The 20,267-nt window shown below is 36.4% G+C and overlaps 1 protein-coding gene and 1 long non-coding RNA gene across 53 annotated transcripts in view; one reads left to right on the top strand and one right to left on the bottom strand.

Annotated features, from left to right (window-relative positions):
• Positions 1–20,267, top strand: part of LOC147834393 (uncharacterized) — a 529,770-nt gene that overhangs the window by 174,370 nt on the left and 335,133 nt on the right. The window lies entirely within an intron of this gene.
• The window catches only part of jmjd1cb (jumonji domain containing 1Cb), a 231,102-nt gene that overhangs the window by 9,125 nt on the left and 201,710 nt on the right, over positions 1–20,267 (bottom strand). For 27 of the 50 annotated variants that reach the window (XM_087275820.1, XM_087275819.1, XM_087275813.1 and 24 more), the window contains 7 exons: positions 16,898–17,135; positions 11,916–12,115; positions 9,540–9,818; positions 4,126–4,294; positions 3,950–4,040; positions 2,013–2,143; positions 128–250 (listed from right to left, as the gene is read on the bottom strand). In XM_087275820.1, the coding sequence (XP_087131946.1) occupies positions 128–250; positions 2,013–2,143; positions 3,950–4,040; positions 4,126–4,294; positions 9,540–9,818; positions 11,916–12,115; positions 16,898–17,135 (1,231 nt within the window). The remainder of the gene's footprint in view (positions 1–127; positions 251–2,012; positions 2,144–3,949; positions 4,041–4,125; positions 4,295–9,539; positions 9,819–11,915; positions 12,116–16,897; positions 17,136–20,267) is intronic. The other 23 variants (XM_087275822.1, XM_087275821.1, XM_087275818.1 and 20 more) reach the window with 1 other exon arrangement.

Here is a 20,267-nt window from a genome sequence, read left to right on the forward strand (position 1 = left end):
TCTTCCTCTGAGCTCAGGGGTTTATGGAACATTTCTGTTCAAGCAGGAAGCTTTTCCCCCTCCACATCTTTCACTGAGTTAATGGACAGTAAATGACAGTTGTGTGGCGGATGAATCTCAGACTTACCTGTTTTGGACAAGACGCCATTCCCTTTTGCCACTCCGACGTAAACCAGCACGCTGATCACGTCAGACACCTCCATGTGCAGGTTAGCAGTGCCGAAATCCTGCTCCTGAGATGCTGCCACACCTGTGACATGGATCATATTTCATTCAGTTCACTGTGTTTCAGGCATCAAGGTTTACATACAGTTAATGATGTTTAGCAAGGAATTTTTCCACGGTATTTCCTGTAATATTTTTTTTGTTCTGGAGAAAGTCTTAATTGACTTATTTTAGCTAGGGTAAAAGCAGCTTTTCATTAAAAAAAAAAAAAAAAAAAACATTTTAAGGGCAATATTATTAGCCCCTTTAGGCAATATTGTTGTTGTATTGTCAACAGAACAAACCACTGTTATACAATGACGTGCCTAATTACCCTAATTTGGCTGATTAACCTCATTAACCTAGTAAAGCATTTAAATCACACTTAAAGCTGAAAACTAGTATCTTAAAAATATCTAGTCAAATATTGTGTCCTGTAATCATGGCAAAGATAAACCAGTTAATAGAAATTAGATTTAAAACTATTGTTTAGAAAGATGAACAGAAATGTGAACACTAAATTGTGCTGTCAACATAAACACGATGGCATGTGATAACGCGTTAAGATTTCTTTAACACAAATGAATGATTTGATAAGGTTTTTGCCATCACCACAGTCCTTTCATTGTGTGATAATAAGAGTACAGCAAACATTTTGTGCTGAATGGAAAGTTTCATTATAAACTGCTTCCAGATAAAACCAAATTAGCGTGTGCTTATTTTTTTGCTGATGGGCCTGCCAACAAAAAAACAACTGCAAACCTAACTGATTCCTGATCACTAAATGGCAATGCACATATCCATCAACATTGTTCATTACTGTACCAGTTACCTTTAAGGCTAACTATTAATTCAAAGCTACATGAATTGTACAACAGAAAATGGCAAAAATAAAAAAGTAAATCAATTTGCAGAAGGCACTTCCATTGCACTTACTGGAGACCACTGGGCATCAGAAGTGACCAAAATTACCTTGGCGCAATTAATCAATGACAACTGGCAACTGCACGGCAAGTTAAATATTGTAAATAATAAGAATAATAAGATGATAAAACTAGATGATCTGTTTTCTTAAACTCGTCCTGCATTTCATTTCAACACAACACTTCTACGTTTAAATTGTATATTTAAAATTTGCGAATAATTATAATTTTCCAAGGACCATGATTTCAACTAGAGCCATAACATTTTTAAATCAATTGACAGTCCTAATTTGCACCATATGGTTCAGTCTTTTTAAATTTAAGTTTAAATATAAATAAATGAAGTATAATTACAATAAAAACAATAAACACCACGTGTTTTATTTTAATATGAATGCATAAAAGTGCAATCTGAAATTTTCTTCTGAAATGAGCAGTTTTCTATTATTCTTGGTAATGAACAAGTTTTTCATTGACTTTAAAATAACTGAAAATTAATATAAGAGGCTGAGAAAAAATGCTAATTTCAGAAAAAAAAATTTAGATGGCACTTAAAGGATTTTGCATCTAAACTCTTCATATGTTTTTTTTTAATCAGTCGATTGTGGTGGAAAATATTCCTAATTGTCATAAAAATAATATTTATTTTATTTTATCTTATTTTATCTTATTTTATTTTATTTTATTGACCTAAAATTTAAATCAAAATTTAAAATTGACAAATTTTCTTTACACTTTTTCTTTTGGGAAATGTTCCTTCCTGTAACTGAACATAATATTGTAATAAATACTGAAGTAAAATGTGGTAAACCAAAACAGAAAACAAGATAAGCCAGAAATCAAAAGTGTGTCTGAGTGTGTGAGAGACAGAGGGAGCTGTAGTACCATATGCGCAGCAGAGGCGAGGGCCCAGATCCGGCCGCACAAAGAAGGTGGGCAGATGGGAGGCCAGGTTGAGGTTTCCCTCCGGGTCTGAATATTCAGGCATGGGGAGGTTCTTCATCAAATCATCATACCTAAACAATGACATCAAGCACATTTTAAAACCAGCATTTACAAGCCCTAAAGCAATATCTGAATTAGCATGTCGTCTTGTGTTCTAGTGTTTATGAGGTACCTGGATGAAGGTATCAAATTTTTTGTGATTAATTTTTGAAGCTTTTACAGGGTTTTTGCAGGTTTCATCAAGTCAAATTTAAGACTTCTTAAGACCCTTTTAAGACCATTATGAATTAAATTTAAGACTTACACAGGACTAAACACTAATTATTATTTCTAATGGCCTGGTTGGGTTTTTGCTTGCAATAAAAAATAAATAAATCAAAACTACATACATGTGTCAAAAACAAGAAAACTCTGGCTGTATAGAGTCTAGTTGTATTTTTTGTTTTAATGACAAGTTTAACATGTTAAAAGTATGTTGTGTTGCTTTATCTGGAAAATTAAGACTTGTTTAAAATTATTTAAGACACACAACACATCACATCAGTGAATTTAAGACTTTATAGGGCCTACAATTTTAGGCCTAAAAATGTTTTTGAAATTTAAGATATTTTAGGAGGTCTAAAATTTTAGGCCTAAAATGTTGGACATCCTGTTTTATCAGAGTATACGGTATTCTCAAGGTATTGACTTGAATATACTTTAAAAGATAAACATGATAACCAAAAGAAATAGTTTTTTGTACATACTGTACATGTTCAGAGTAAATAAATTAATTCAATTGCATAAAATCATAATAAAGTACAATAGGCAACACTTTACAATAAAGTTTCAATTGTACATGTTAGTCAATGAATTAAAATCAACAGTGGATAAAAGGCTAAATTTATTAGTTACTATGTTAATAATTGTTAACATAAAAATTATAGTTAACATAAAATTAATAAAACGTTCATTGTTTTCATTGTGAGTTTAGTTAAATTAACAAATGTTAAAAAATAAAGCCTTATTGCACAAAATTTAATGTATAAAAGCATTTAAAAGTCTAGATTCAGAATTTTCATTCATTATTTTAGCACGAAGTAGGCTAGATTAAAGTGAAAATATTAGTGTTTAAACTATTAAGCTAACCAATCAAGTCTTGAACACCACTGCAAATACAATCTGAATATTCTTAAACAATAATTTAAAAAGTATTCACTGTATTTGGAAGTGCTCGAGAAATCAATATTATGCACATTCATAATCATGATACATTGAATTATTTAATAACGCAACTAATGTTAACAAATGGAGCCTTATTGCACAGTATTAACATATAGAAGTCCTAAAAACAGTCTAGATTCAGAACTTTCAGTCAATATTTAGCCTGTAGTAGGCTGGATAAAGCGAAAATGTTAGTGTTTGAATTATTAAGCTAACCAATCACGTCTTATAAACATCACTGCAAATACAATCTGAATATTCTTAAACAATAATTGAAAACATATTCACTATTTTGAAGTGCTCCCGATATGAATACTGAGCGTGTTTATCATCACCATACATTGAATTATTGAATAGCGCAACTAATGTTAACAAATGGAGCCTTTTGGCACAGTAATAACATATAAGAGCCCTAAAAATAGTCTAGATTCTGAATTTTCCGTCAACATTTTAGCATGTAGTGGGCTATAGTAAGTGGAAATATTAACTATTAAGCTAACCTATTAGGTTTTCAAGCATTTGCTGCTTTTAAGAACAGCACTGCAAATACAACCAGAACACTCTTAAATAATATTGTTTAAATATTCAATACATTTTGAAGTGTTCGTGATATCAATACTGAGCATGTTCATTATCACCATACATTGAATTATTGAATATCGGCATAAGTCTACCTGGAGGGCATCAAAGCCATAAACTCTTCCCCTGAAGGCCAGTCCTTCAATCGATACACAACGGTTTCTCCATCTTTAGCCTTGGGTCGCTCTGTGCAGAAAGCATGATCAGATTACATCGAAAAGAAGCGAATAATAAGTATCTAGCTTATTCGTTGACTTCAAGCGGCACTCACTTGTGAGATCTTCAAAGCCGTCCCAGAATTCTTTGACACCTGAGTTGGACATTACTCCATCCTTGCAGTTCAAGAGGTCCCCCTGGTGGTCAGCAAACTCTTGGTTGAAGGACTCTGCTTTCCACAAGCTGGCGTTGAGCCTTCGGTGCACCCCAGAGACTAGTACAGGCTACAAAAACAGCACACAGGAAATGGCCTTATAATGACAGCTGAGATCACAACCACTACTAAGACTTGTGTTTTTGACAGTGGAAAAAAATACGGAGCTTGGTCGAAAACACATTGCGAGATGGGTTACTCAGAACTCTAAAGGTAATATTTATATTTACCAGAAAGCCTTGATCTGTGAGTTTATTATAAACTGCTTCTTAAACTAGTTTCTGAAAAACTGCAAACAGCAGTGTCACTGCAAATAAATGCTTCTCTAATTATAAAGAAATATTAGATTTTTTTTTTATTCTGGTTAAAATAAAAACTGATGATTCATTTGTGGTAAAGTAAGAACAGGATTTGTGTTGCTGACCGTGCCAGCTGAAAAAAAAAAGTCTTGTTCGTAATACTTTAAATTCGAAAAACAGACAGAGGATCAGCCTAAAAACCACCAAGGCTGGCATGAAACTGAATGTGTGTGCACTAGAAAGGCAGCTAAAAATAAACATACACAGAATCCCATATAAATTTTAAGTAACAGAGGGTATATACAGAAAACAACAACTTTTTAAAGTCTCTCTTTACATTTAAAGACCTCGTCGCCACTTCAGGTTTCGACCGGTAACATTGGTAACATTTTAACTCATAGTATGTATACTGTACTACTTACTGAGTATGTTTACATGGACACCAATAATCTGATTTTAATATGATTAAGACAATACTCTGATTAGAGAGCGATTTTTTGTTTACCTTAATCTGACTAACGTCAAAATAGAACTAAACTAAGAAATCGGATTAAGATGTGGAGTATGCCGATTTTAGTCGCATTAGTAAAGTTCAGCAAAGACATGTAAACACCTTAATCAATGATTACCGTTGTGTAGGTGTACACATGGCTGTTTGACACTATTCTCTGCATCTACCAAGTTAGTGAAGGACTGCAGACACCTGCATCACAAAATGCAGAGGTTTTTATTCCCTCCATACGATGTGCCCTGTCAAATTCCATTAAAACAACACTCTTCCAGCAGTTCATACTCTCATCCAATATATCGTTCGTCACAGGGGGCATGCTTGAAATGTTATTAAATGAAAGTGACAGTGCCAAACTGCAATTTAAGTTGACAAATTAAAAATGAAACACCCGAAATTACATAAAAACTCCAGAAGAAATGTGGATAGCGTGCTGACGCAATGGCGTTAATTGAATTATGTGCTATAACATGTAAAACAGGATCATGAAAGGAACATTCAAAAAGCAGCTCATGTAAACACCTTAATCATATTATTGTCTTATTCAGATTAAGGCAAATAATTCCATTACAGATGTCCATGTAAATGTAGTGAGTTCTTGTAAGAAACGAATCCTAAATGAAAACGTTATTCACATACTAATCCAGCAGGTGGCGCCCATAACACCAGGAATAATTGCGTTTCTTTGGTTGCTGCAGTAAACAAATTGCCGTGATTTTAAATCTAGCAGGATTGTATGGTTGTTGCTAGATCGAATATGGTTGCTGCTGAAAGTTATTGAGAATTTTTTATATTATTTATTATATTTTCCATTAATTGTATTTTAATAACATCTACCCCCACCCCAACCGTCACAGTAATGTAAAACAGTGCCGAGTATTATTTATGCTATCTATTAAATTACCCTATAAATTGTATTTTTAACTCCTACCCCCACTCCAACCCTAAACCCAACAGTCACAGTACAAATATTAATTATTGTTATGCAGTGTTATAAAAAAATATGTGCTATATTGTTGTGCATATCGCACTTCCGACCGGCCTCGTATTCTATCTACCTTTACCGGATTGTATTGATTTTGCAAACTACACAGCATACCAATATTTTCAGATTAAATTCAGGCAAACTTCAGCATTCGGATACAAAATTTAATGCCATGTAAAAAAGGATTTACGACTTTTTAATATCTTTTAGGGACTTAATTCTTTAAATTGGTTGGCCTCAATAGCCTAATGCTTAGCGTGTTGAGCACTGAGGTGCTTGGGGCGACCTGAGTTCCATTCCCAGATCGAGATCCGTTGCTGATCCTTCCCCTCTTTCTGCCTCCCCACACTTTCCTGTCTATAAATCTCCATTTTCCTATCAATAAATGTGAAAACCCCCCAAAATAATTATAACTTTCTTTAAATTGAACTTTCCCTGCAAACACCCTGTAATATAAAATCAACTATTTTCCCATCAACTGCAAACTTGAATGGATTTGTTCACTGAACTTCGCCGTGTATTACAAAACTGCTTTCATTTTTGGGATGGATATCGGCAATAGTGTTAAAATTGTACTTCTCTTTAGAACAACCTTTGCTTTGGGACACTTAAAATGCTCCCTACACTGGCATCTTATTAGGCTTTCTAGGAAAGTCTGTGTGTTGTTTGGAGATCTACAATTTATGATGCCAGTTGACTTCCTGCAGAGCTGTAAAGTCATGCTTCACTGAGCAGAAGTCAATAAATGTCATCTTGGAACAGGAAGTGTAGCTCAAACCCATAGGGGCAGGGACTACGTCTCTTATCTAGGGCACTATACAGCCATTCCAGGTGGCGTCCAGAACAAAAGTCGATTATATAGTGCACTCATTTAATCCAGAATGCACTGCAATGATGACGCCTGAAGATGGCATGCGTGGACAATCAGAATCTCTATTTACTCTCTTGTTTTCATTCACACTTTTAAGTGGACTATGTTACTGAAGTAATGGATAAACAGGCAAATTATAGACACAACCACAGACTCTCTTCTGTTTCCAAACAAACACAATGATTAGAGTAAAAGGATGTATGCCTGCAGGCTCAAACCTCATCTGAATCCTCCTGCACATTAGTGAAAATCAGGCCGCATTGTAAAGGATCTATAAGCTCATCTGAAATGTGCTGCATTAGAGCAGCACAAGTGAAAAGGTGCTACATCTTATGAAAGCTTTAAGCCACTTATCGTCTGTAATGGTCTAGGATGTGAAGCACGCACTGAATAAATGGACTGTAATGTATGGCGCCTTTCTCTCTGGAAACCCACAGCACAAGTAATGGAGGCTGATGTGACAACTGATGAAAGACAACAGGCAGCTATAGCCAAATTTTATATCATTTTACCAAATGTGACCATAAAACGTTGCAGGGGTATATTTTTGGGAATAGGCAGAAATGCATTGTAAGGATCAAAACTATAGATTTTTCTTTTATGCCAAATACATTTGAATATTAAGAAAAGATTGTGCTCCATGAAGATACTTTGTAAATATAAATACTTATTTTAGGCACTCTATATTGATTTTCTCTTTGTTAACCATACATCAATGGAAAGATTATTAATTCAGCTTTCAGATGACGTATAAATGTAAAAAACTAAAACAAATGATACCTATGACTGGTTTCACAAATTTTGAATAAATAGCAAATTTGACATATTATTTTTATACCTAGTGTAATTTCTTTGCTTGCAAACGTTAGACCACAAAGCTTTTATTTTAGCAAAAACATTTTTTGACAGACTATTCTAATCAATTCTTACCTTAAATTCTAAATAAATTCTAAATGTAAAAACTCGGTTGGTGCAAATTGTTATTTTTAATATGGCATAGTGAAATATGTCACCCAAAACACTGAAAACACAGAAGCATACGCTCATGTATAAATCTGAAAAAACACAGGTCCACCATTCAGTCTGCACATTTGCCTTTGTGATCTGATAATCAAAACCGAGCTAGTGAGTAGGGTCAGGTTATGCACCACTGCTATGCAAAATGTTGTAGGTGAAACCCAGTTATTCAATAGGAATCCAGGTGAGTTATCATTCTGATCAACAAAAAGGTGGTTGATTTGAAAGCAGAAAACATTTTGTGCACTGCATTGCCAACATGACAATGAAGTTTTGTGTCCACGTGGAATTTAGCTGAAGTTACTTTATATTATCAGCAATGGTGATTTACTCACATTTAATACCTGCTTTATTAGAGTTTTGAACCCTGGTCAAGATGTTTCAGGTGTCACACTACACTATAAGAAATATCTGTATTTTCTGTATTTTGTGATTCATTTCTTTTCCTCCCTGTGTATTTCTGCTTTTGAATTGCATTATGGGACCTTGATCTTCATTTTAAATGGCACCAACCAATAATAAATATAATATATATTCAATTATTCAATAAATATAACAATTTATTTCAATTTGTTATTATTAATATTATTATACAATTATTATTCAAAATAAATAACAGAAATCAATCCAAAATGTTACTGGAAAACAATGTAACAACTACAGTTATATGCTAAAATCACTTAAGGAATCTTTTGCATGAATATTATAAAAAAGAAATATATATATATCAGATAGATAGAATTATCTGTTGTCTTAGCCCAGACTCATGGCCGAGAATTATTGTTATGAAGTCTTACCTCCCTGACTCTTTATCCCTCATTTCTGCTTTATAGCCATGCTTAGTCAAATTAACATCATCATCATCATATTCCATAAACTTTAGTTTTGTCGACTTGCAAAACTCGCTGCGTGGCAACACCTCTGCACTAAAGGTTTTTACTCTGGTTTCATAGCGCATGAGCGGCGCGTATTTTATCGGCGTGCATGCAAACAACCGGGATTCACATAGGAGCGCACACGCATCAGTTTGCATTTTCCGTTGTTTCAGTTGCACATACAGAATAACTAACTTGCGCATGCAAAAGACGCCAAATGTGAATGGCCCCTAATGTCTTTATTCTGGGATTGCCACTCTAAATAAATACACTTGCATCAAGTAAATGTATCTCAATGCTTTAACTAGTATATCTTATACATTATATTATTTCAAACTACTAAAATGTCTAAAAGTTACTTGGTTAAACTTTAGAGTTGAATTTTCAACGTCTAAAGTCAACAGAGCAGAAATCAACATCCCATAATGCAATTCACAACATATGGAAATACTGCTAATTAACATATACTTCTTGGTTCCATCAGTGTACTGCAGGATAGTCATGTTAGCTCTAGTAAACGTAAGCAATTTATGCTATCTCTCTAAAAGTTCTATTTACAGCCACTTCACAATATACAAGAATTGTTCTCCTCAGATATGAGCATGAATATGGGGAAAAATCCGATCTCTGTTAATAATCTAGGACCTGAATACAAATATACAAGAGGAGGGCTTTCAGAGAAAACAGAACCAACACCCTAAAAAAAGCTCCAGCAAAACAGAAAGTAGTGCAAAGAATTTGAAGGGCTTGTTTCACAAACCTGTCCTTGTCTCCAGCACTCCCTGAAGAGTTTCCAGTTGCCGCTGTTGCGGTGGTCTTTGAGCCAGAGCAGCTTGCGCTCGTATAGCCAGCAATGGGGGATGTCAGCGTACAGTTTGGGTGGCTCTTCCACTGCTTTCTTTCTCTCGACTTTGGGCTCCTCCAGAGGCTCGTGCTTCAGGTTTAACTTCGTGCCACGGCCTGCCGGGATCTTGTTCTCCACCACAGAGGCGATGATGTCATCCAGGATGTTGGGCATGCTGCGGCCACTCTTGACAATCTGTAGCAGGAAGACAACAAGTGGAAGCTATTTTAGGACAATAAATATATATTTTTACTAGAAATACAGTCTCTATATCCTATATTTTTTGTTGTTGATTTACATTTAGATTATCCACCATTCAAAAGTAAGAACACTCTTTTATACTCTTTTATTACACTTTTTATAATTGATGTTTTACACACCTTTATGTTATTCGGATGATCAATGCTTCATTACTAGTTTTAGGGTGCTTTCACACCTAGACATATGTTTTGATCCTGGCACGTTTGGCCCCTTAGCTTGGTTCCTTTGGGCATGTGAAACCTACAATCGTGCTTGGAACCGAACCAAAACAATCAGCTCGAGATCACTTGAATGAGGTGGTTCAGTTGTAGTGAGAAAGCAATCTGATCAAACTATCAAACCAGGCTATATCACAAAATGCCTTGTTGATGCCAGAGGTCAGAGGAGAATGGCCAGACTGGTTCCAGCTGTTAGAAAGGCAACAGTAACTCAAACAACCACTCGTTACAACCAAGGTATGCAGAAAGAGCATCTCTGAACACACAACATGTCGAAACTTAAAGCAGATGGGCTACAGCAGCAGAAGATCACTCCAGGTGCCACTCCTGTCAGCTAAGAAGAGAAAACCGAGGCTACAATTCACACAGGCCAACCAAAATTGGAAAATAGAACACTGGGAAAACGTTGCCTGGTCTAATGAGTCTCAATTTTGGCTGTGGCATTTAGATGGTAGGGTCAGAATTTCACATCAACAACATGAAAGCATGAATACATCCTGCCTTGTATCGGTTCAGGCCGGTAGTGGTGGTGTAATGGTGTGGGGGATATTTTCTTGGCACACTTTGGGCCCATTAGTACTAATTGAGGATCATGTCAATGCCACAGCCTACCTGGGTATTGTTGCTGACCGTGTCCATCCCTTTATGACCACAGTGTACCCATTGTCTGAGGCTACTCACAGCAGGATAACACACCATGTCATAAAGCACGAATCATCTCAGACTGATTTCTAGAACATGGCAATGAGTTCACTGTACTCAAATGGCCTCCACAGTCACCAGATTTCAATCCAGTAGAGCACCTTTGGGATGTGAGGGAACGGGAAAGTTGCATGATGAATGTGCAGCCGACAAATCTGCAGCAACTGCGCGATGCTACCATGTCAATATAGACCAAAATCTCTGAGAAATATTTCCAGAACTTTGTTGAATCTATGCCACGAAGGATTAAGGCAGTTCTGACAGCAAAAATGGGCCCAACCCGGTACTAGTAAGGTGAACCTAATAAAGTGGCCGGTGAGTGTATATTTTACACCCCTTGACAATTGAAATGAGGCTAGGTATGAGAAATTCTTACAGCTGATTTATATTTAGTGGTGACTAGCCTATGTCTGATGGTGTCACCATACAAAATTAAATTGTACTGTCTCATTTCTCATCTTCATAAATTAAAATAATGATATATGACAGCTGAGCAGAATCCTGGAAAATAAACCAAACTCTGACCAATATGAGGACAGATTACTTGCATGTGACTTGTTTCAATAATTTTGGTTTGTTTAGAAATGTTGCCGTGTGAAAGTGAACCGCAAAAATAACAAAAAGCAACATTGTAACCATTTTAATCCCTGTTTAGGGACAAAACGATCAATCTTCAGGTGTGAAAGCACACTTATATTGGCATCTACACAAAACACCTTCATGTTCTGTTTACTATAATGAGTCCCTGATGAATTTGTCATTGATTTTAAATGCGCAAACTCTTTAAAGAAGGATGGAATTTGATAGGCTGTCAATATTTTTTAGTTTATTAGCTGTGAAGTGATTATAATTATATCATTTCTCTGATTGTACCAAAATACCATTGTCATCTTGTAGCATAATACTCTATGCTGCTAAAGCAATTCTATTTAAATTCAACAAAAACATGTATTTAACATTATAGTAATCCTCATTGGTGTCAACAGGCTTTTACATCAAAAGCTTTCCTGAATAAAATGTGTGCAGACTTGGTTTTCAATATGCTATCATATATGCATGCTAGTACAGTCTCTCTGTTTGATTGGGATCAGTAGGGGGTTTGTTTTCTGACCTGCGAGGCATTGGAGTACACCGGAGCGAATGCGATGCCAGCATCAGTAGAGCCCAGGCGCAGCTTGCCTGCGGTGGTGGTGAGCAGGTCTCGTAGGGTTGATCCCTGCTCCAGGGACGATGCTTTGCTGTGTAGAGACTCCAAAGCATCTGACTGATCTTTCTCTTCCTTCATCTTCCCTACACCTGACTCCTTGTTTTCTGCAGGAAGAGAAAAAAACACCTCAGGTGTCAATCTCTTTCACATCACAAGTCACAACGCAAAAGAAACAGAAAAACTTTTGGTCAAACATTTAATCAAAAGATTCCTATAATATTTAACAGGAAATCTGAAGTCACGGTAAATTGGTAATAGTAACAGATCTTTTCTTTTGTATATTGTGACAGATCAGAGGACTAGTTTGTACATAATGCGTGTTTGTCAATCAAGTTATAAGCCGATTATGCTTAATACAGTTGTGAATGTGCTCTAAAATTTTTTGAGCTTTAAACCATTTTCAGAGGTGTTAAAAAAACAAACGTCCAAAGCATTTCATAGTGTGCTCGAACATATATAAACCGCCACAAAAAACACCTACTTCTAGTCTATTGAACTAACATCTCCCTTTAAATTCACTTTAAGAGCTTCTGATTCAGAATCACACTATTGTGTATTGTACCAAAATACATGAAATAATATCAAAATCATTTCTGCCATTCACAATTTTTATTTGCTATTCCTATTTACTAAGGATCAGAACAGTTTGTTCAATTAATAAACTTGAGCACCACACTCTGTGTGAGTGATTCTGCAAAAGTGATGTGCATGACGAAATATGAGGAATATGAGGCATCTCTATGAAATGCAAACATAAGTTGGAATAGACTGATTTCACGCGGCTGCCATTTTAAAAGCAAAATCGAGGCTGTGATGGGAAGAAACCCGAAAGTATCGCTTGGAGTTACATAGGAATGTTGTGTACCTGGCTGTATATCTTATCAGCGAAGAGAAAGTGACACAAATTTACAATTTCACCGCTTTTCGAGTGACCCGAAGGTCCGTTCTGAATGATTGGTGAAAATAAAAAGGGATATCAGACCTAATTTTTTAGCTAAGTAAAGGGAAATGGCACAAGTTAGCTTACGTTTTCTTTCCCAAACACACTTTTTAGATGCCTTTTATCAAACTTAAGTTAATGAATTGATTCTTTCACTACATTAGACTTGTCACGATACTGAATTTCGGTATTGAAATAAAAAAAAAAAAAAACGTCCATTTCTTGTTAACATTTAAGCACTGTTGATGGCGTTCTTAAATAGTGCTGATTTGCCATTGTTTTCACATGCTCAACAGAAATGACTGTGATTGGCCGAGAAGGTCATCAGTTCACCCACTCTTTTCACGATGTTTACTGAATGCAAACACAGACGAGCAATCCGCTTGATGACTCGACTGATCTTCGCGGCTGCTTTGTGCTCCAGTGTCCGTGTATCTGTGTTTGCAATCGATAAAGAGCATGAACTGATGACCTTCATTTCTGTTGGGTACAAGTAAATGCTACAGCAAATCAGCCGTTTAAGAACACGCTCAGCGGCGCTTAAATGTTAGTGGGAAATGGACCTTTTAAAACTTTAGTACCGGGACAAGACTATTACAGACAACATGAGGGTGTGCTACAGAGGACTGCATCGTTTTATCACTCACCGGGTAACATAGACTGAAGCAGAAAAGCATCGCCATGGTGTTTACCTGCTGCCATAAACTGAAGCCTAGGAGGACACTGCGTATTACTAGTAGAGATTGTGATGTTGTTTGATGCCTAATATGCTTTAGATTGTACAAATAAACTGAACTGAATGATAATAAAGTGATGTTTACACCATATCTACATTTTGAAATCGCTGCAACACCTGGAGGTTTGTAGTCTAAAGCATGTTGTTGCAATGTTTACAGTGCTGATCCTATACTTCCAGGTTTCTGGTGGCTGATGTATTAAGCGTATATAAACTCCATGTGTTAATACCCGATAGAAAAGGAAATGAGTCTGCTTCTTTTCCACTAGGCAGTTTAATAGAGTTCGGTGCAGTACAGCTTCAGTTCAACTTAGTTCGGCTCGGTTTGCATTTCCACTGCAATTAAGTACCATTTAAATTTGGAGGGATTATTGCTCTATTTTACTCCGTTTACAAAACATTGTCTTTCCAGGTTGTCTCATCCAGTTGTCACCGAATACCTTCATTGGCTACCAGTAAGAGGAACATCTGGACCTCTTCTACTGACCACAATGCTGCCATTTCGGGTGTCTTTTTCTTTTGGTGGTATAAACAGTTTAGTTGTGTGAACCAACATGTATTTACAGGGTTTTTGGTCACAAACCGAATTACGCTAGTAGTGACAATCCTTTGGGACTAATCAGTGATCAGCTGAGTGCATACATCATGTTGTGGTAATGATACAGCTCACTTGGAACCTCAATACTAGATAATGGAAGGCAGTGGAAAATCCCAGAAAAGTGAGCCATACTGAATCGAACAGCTTTTTTATTTGACCACTTGTGATTAGATCACTGAAAAAAATGTTAACACTAGCTTAAACCAGGCCTTCAGTGAAATAAAATTATGGAAAAGAAGAAGAAAAAGTTGGACAGGACCTCGATACGTCTATTAAATAGGATTTTCAGATGCTGGACTACACTGGACGAGTCAAGCCGAATGAACGTGTTGTTCACAGTAAGATCTATAACATGAATTCATAAAACAGAGTCCATTTTCATTTGATGCTGACATTAAATGAACTGGAAATATTTTATTGATTATATTGTCCACAGAATACGGTGCTGATATGCGCCATTAATCAAGTCTATAGTTTCCATTGGCCAGAGAGAAGTGGGCTAAAAACTTGCATATATTTACACAAGGAAGGATTGCAGATTATTTCAGACTTGTGGGTGGGCTCTTTTGTAATTACCGAGAACAATGTGTTCAACTGCAAGGCGCAACTATTCCATGGCATATAAGTATATGCTGCAGTGCTATATTTTGAGTGAAGGTGAAACACCCAAAAATGCAGAAAGTTCAAATTTAAGCACAGCTGCTAAAGGAAGAAACTTCTATATGCTGTGCAACAAACGGAACTGAACGGGTGCCAACAACCACAGGGCTGATGGTCTTTTAAGTGCAGTTCATTTGGAGAGAGCAGCGTGTTCGGCATGTGAGAGCAGCTGAAGAACTGGATAAACATGTGGTTAGGTGAGCTCTTTGGACTGTGGGAGCTCACAACTGAGAAGGCCTGTAACGTGCACCACTAAATGTGAGGATTGTGGAATGCTGGCGGTGTGTCAAGCACGCACACGCCTGCAGAGAAAGGAAAAAAATCACTGGGGCAGATGGCAGACCCCCAGTACTTTAACCCTTTTTGACGAGTATGATCACACCGGTGTGATTAGAAAGTTCACAACATATGCCATCAGATGCTACATTCAAATCTGATTCCCTATGATGGAGAGTAGAAAGAGGCGCACAGCGCTTTTGTTTTCAAACAAATAACATATTTTAGGGTATTCAGACATTCCAATGCACATAAGTTCTAGCAAAACATAGCATGTATGGTTTGTAAAATACACAATGATGTTTAATGGAGATGTCTATGTTTCCATCAACCTATTTTGGATATGCGCATAAAAAAACGGTTGATAAAAACGGCAATATGGGCATAAACTAAACTTTTCATTCGATAAGAAAAAAATGCACATAAGCTAAAATAGAAACACTTTTACTGAAAAAATTCCAGAATGCAAATTAAAAAAAAGGTCATGTGATTTTATTATAAGAGATTATATGATGATAAAAATGTGTTAATGGACAAACACGCCGGCTGAGCACATTCTAAAACATCTGAAATGCTTTAACTAATTTAGTATTAGTGTTATTATATCATTAATTACCTCCATAATAGTCAAGACTGCCTGTGCTCCGCCCCTCACTCCTTCAAATGCTATTACACGTTCATTTCGTGATGTCATTTGTCTTCTGAGTCATTTATTAAACAAAGAAAAGATTCACGCAGCTTCTCCTACCACAGTAAATTACGTTTTTACTTTTAATATTTGGTGCCAGTTAATCAGGAAGTGAATATTTTATAAGTTAATTGTTGAAAAAAATATTATTTTTAAATCTAAATTTAGCAGGAATGGTTGGGTCGGGTAGAAAATTTTTAAGCGGGCAATGGGTGAACAAAGGCTGAAAAGGGAGCGGTCAGGTGTGGAATAAAAACCTTGCGAGAGCGGGACCTCTAACACGTGCAGCGTCTCAATTAGCAAATAATCCATTCTAAATAGTATTCAAAAATAGAATTGGTTTGTCCCAAACTGTACTGTTGAAAAGAGTACGCCAAAAGTACCTGGGTGGTCTATTATTTCTGGTAGAAATTTGAAGTGTAGAAATGGGTGGATGCGAATTCAGTTTTTAACTACAAACTCAAGTAAAAACTGTAAACAAACTACAAACCTGCAAGGCACGCTAGACCACAGCTGTCAAATCCAATTCCTAGAGAGCCGCAACTCTGCACAGTTTAGTTCAAACCCAAATTAAACAAACCTGATCAAGCTAACTGAGTCATTCAGTTATGTTTGAAACCTACAGTTAAGTGCATTGAAGCAAGGGCTGGAACAAAACAGTGCAGCGCTTCGGCCCTCCAGGAACTGGATTTGACACCTGGTGCTAGACTAACAATCAAATGTAGAGGGGCTTTGGTAAAATTGTTTAAATGACTATTAATTAATATCTAGCCATTTGTAAAACTTTTAAATCATATTTCATTTAATTATCTATTTATTTTTAATTCATATTTTTAAATAGGGATGTAGCCCCAATATGTGCATAGATCACAGGGGCTGTGGTGGGTCACTTGAAAAGCTTGATTGGTCACCATTTCTAAATAACTGTCACATTAAATAAAACTCAGAGGGAGTATGTAAAGCTTACATGTAAAAGGGTTAAGAGTACCTGAAAGTTTTATTGTTCTGTACCCACCCTTCTTTTCCTCACGGGACTTCTGCTCGGCCAGATCAGCCAGGAAGTGCAGAGGCGACTGGGACTCGGGTGGAGTGAACTTGCTGTCGGTGCTGGTGTCGCTAGCGGGACTGCTCCCACCGTTGGCTTCCACCTTCAGAGAGTTCTGCTGGCCGCCCTCGGGCTTACACAGAGAGATCTTGTTGCTGTGATTGAGCACGTTCTGTAACACCTGTGAAAAGAAAGAGCGTGTCAAAGACAGCTCAGCGCTTCGAGGAGAGTGAGGGGAAATATTGCGGACTATTAGCGGTTGCGAGATGAAGCGGGGCTGTATTCAACATTCCTCTGCAGAACAGAATGTGAAAGTTTGCAGTGATTGAGAGAGTGTGAGAGTTTGTGTTTACACTGAGAGCACACTCATTTCTCAAATAAGGCTGATGGCTTATTTCATTTCATGTGAATGGGAATGTGGTGGAGAGAGACAGATGTACGGTTTTGTACAATGGGATGGACTGTATTTAGTCTTTAAATCAAATCTAGTTATCACAGTTCATGTTCTTTTGCTCCACGGGATTTTTTTTGGCAAGACGCATTAACAATTGACAGTATGGCTATTGAACAGTGGATTCAGAGTCTCCCAGGTGACTACTAAAGGAGTGAACAGAAAGTTCCGTCACATGTTATACATTACTTTTCTAGTGAGGATAAACTAATCATGCGACTACTGGATATCAAATTGAATCAAATCATTTTAGAGAAATTACAGTAGCAGATTTGACATGAGTAGAGTAAAACAATTCCGCCAGTATTAAGAGCAATTTATCTGTCAGTGTTTGGCCTTAGTATAATTGTCTTGTTTTCCTGCAGCAAAGCCTTAATTTGTTTCTTTTAATGTAAAATTAAGAGAGTTTTTACTTTTAAAGATGTTTTTCTCCCAATTGGAATGTAAATGTCCAAGCAAAACCTTTAAAAATATGTAAATTGTGGGGATAAAAGGGAAATGTCTGTTGTAAGTGATACTGAAGAAGAGATTTCTGGCTCAGTTCAGCTGCATAAAATACTTATGAGAACACTACCTTTAATAATAGACATTGTAAATGAACATGGCTTTCTTTGCATTGGTCTGAAACAGCACATTATGAAAACCCCTTGAATAAAAACAATATTTTATCTGTTATGTCTTCTCTTAAGATACTTGTACAGAAGTCTGCAATACTGACAAAAAGGCATCTAAAAATGCAATTGGTTTGATGACAATAATGAAACAACATTCTGTTGAGTGTTGTGCTAGGACTATTTCTGGTTTAGGTCTGTCTCGAATAATTAACTAGGAAACCAAAACCACCAGTAGGTGGCAATAGTCGCTGTCTTTATGAGTAATTCATTGAATTATAGGTTGTTTTCAAATACATGGTTCTGGTGACGTACAAAAACATTCAGATGGAGAGCAAGTAAGTGAAAGGGAGACATAGAGGAAAGTCTGTATTTGTGCGATTTATACAGATATAAACAGAAAATAAGCACATATGTTGGACATGATCCTTATTTCATGAAAAGGGCTGAGTTTTCTCGGCCCTCAAACTAAAATATATTTGCCTGTCATCGAGGCGATACATACTCTAAGCTAGCACATGAAAAAATAGTATAGTATTTTGAAGCACACTATAGATATTTACTTGAATTAAACTGTCGAAGTAATTATATTGTTGTTGTGATACATAAGTAATAAACAAATTATCCAATTGATATCAGTTTTCTATAACCATCACCATGCACCACAGTTACATTACAGTATTATTACGGATCAAATTCTGTGGTATTCAAAAAAGTTGTACACATTATTCACTTTACTATGTGGTTCAAGAACATGTTTATTATAAATTACTATAGTTATAGTTACTGTAGCTAATTCCCTCACCGTGAAAAGGGGTGAAAAGTGCTCCACAGTAATAACGTCTAGTTCTGCTCGCAAGGGTAGCATTTCTTTATTTGTTCTGTCGATGAACTTATCATTAACAGACATTCACAGCTGCTGCACATCTCAGTGTTAACCTTACGTTTTTTTTTATTATTTTGCCGAAATGGATTATTGCAAAACCAGGCGAAGATTTCATTGCAGCGATTACATGTAGGGTACGTTATTTATTTGGTCCTGGATTTTGTATAAGTGTGTTGGTGACTGTATCTGATTTTTTATAGAACACATTAACATACATTTAGCTAGGCCTGTATATAATCTTTATTAGTGCTGTCAAACGAAATATTCAAAAAAAGTTTGTACACATGGATGTATTGAATAAATGTTTATTACACACCGACTTTTTTCCGTTTTTCAGCTAGATTCTTGAAAATTCGCCCCTTTATGAGTAAAACCCTTAAGGGAAGTCTATAAAAGCTATTCGGGATTTTTTATTTTGGCCAATTTAAACATTTATAAACAACATAAAACAGACATATTTTGATGTTCTGATAGCGATTCCTATGTAGAAGAATCACTTCCTGCCCTCCATCCAAGTCTCGCGCATCATTAATGATGTCATGTGAAAACAAACTATTCATTTAAATGATTCATTCAAAATGATTGATTCATTTTTAAACTAGTTGACTGCTATTATGAATAAATCATAGAATCATTGTCTTAATAATAATAATACTAATAACACTACTAATAATAATAATAATGGGCGAACCAGTGGCGCAGTAGGTAGTGCTGTCGCCTCACAGCAAGAAGGTCGCTGGTTCGATCCTCGGCTCAGTTGGCATTTCTGTGTGGAGTTTGCATGTTCTCCCTGCGTTCGCGTGGGTTTCTCCCGGGTGCTACGCTTTCCTCCACAGTCCAAAGAAATGCGGTACAGGTGAATTGGGTAAGCTAAATTGTCCGTAGTGTATGAGTCTGTGTGTGTGGATATTCCCCAGAGATGGATTGCTGCTGGAAGGGCATCCGCTGCGTAAAAATGTGCTGGATAAGTTGGCGGTTCATTCTGCTGTGGCGACCCCGGATTAATAAAGGGACTAAGCCGACAATAAAATGAATGAATAAATAATAATAGTAATAATTCCTTGCTTTTATATAGCGTTTTTTTGGCCACTCAAAACACTTTACACATAGGCGAGAGTCTCCTCATCCACATCTGTTAACTTAACTGATTGGCTCAGATCAGGAACAAAACAATACCAAAATTCCACAACTCATTGTATATACAGGAATCAGAGAGTGGAATTCATACTATTTACAACCCTTTCTATACATTTCCAGACCTAACATTGGCGACATTTTAACTTGCACTATATTTACTGAACACTGATCGAAAGAAACTAATGCTAAACTAAAACATTATTTATATACTAAATAATAATGCTAATC

This window comes from Danio rerio, chromosome 12, assembly GCF_052040795.2.
Source record: "Danio rerio strain M-AB ecotype USA chromosome 12, GRCz13ab, whole genome shotgun sequence".
Classification (NCBI taxonomy): Eukaryota; Metazoa; Chordata; class Actinopteri; order Cypriniformes; family Danionidae; genus Danio; species Danio rerio.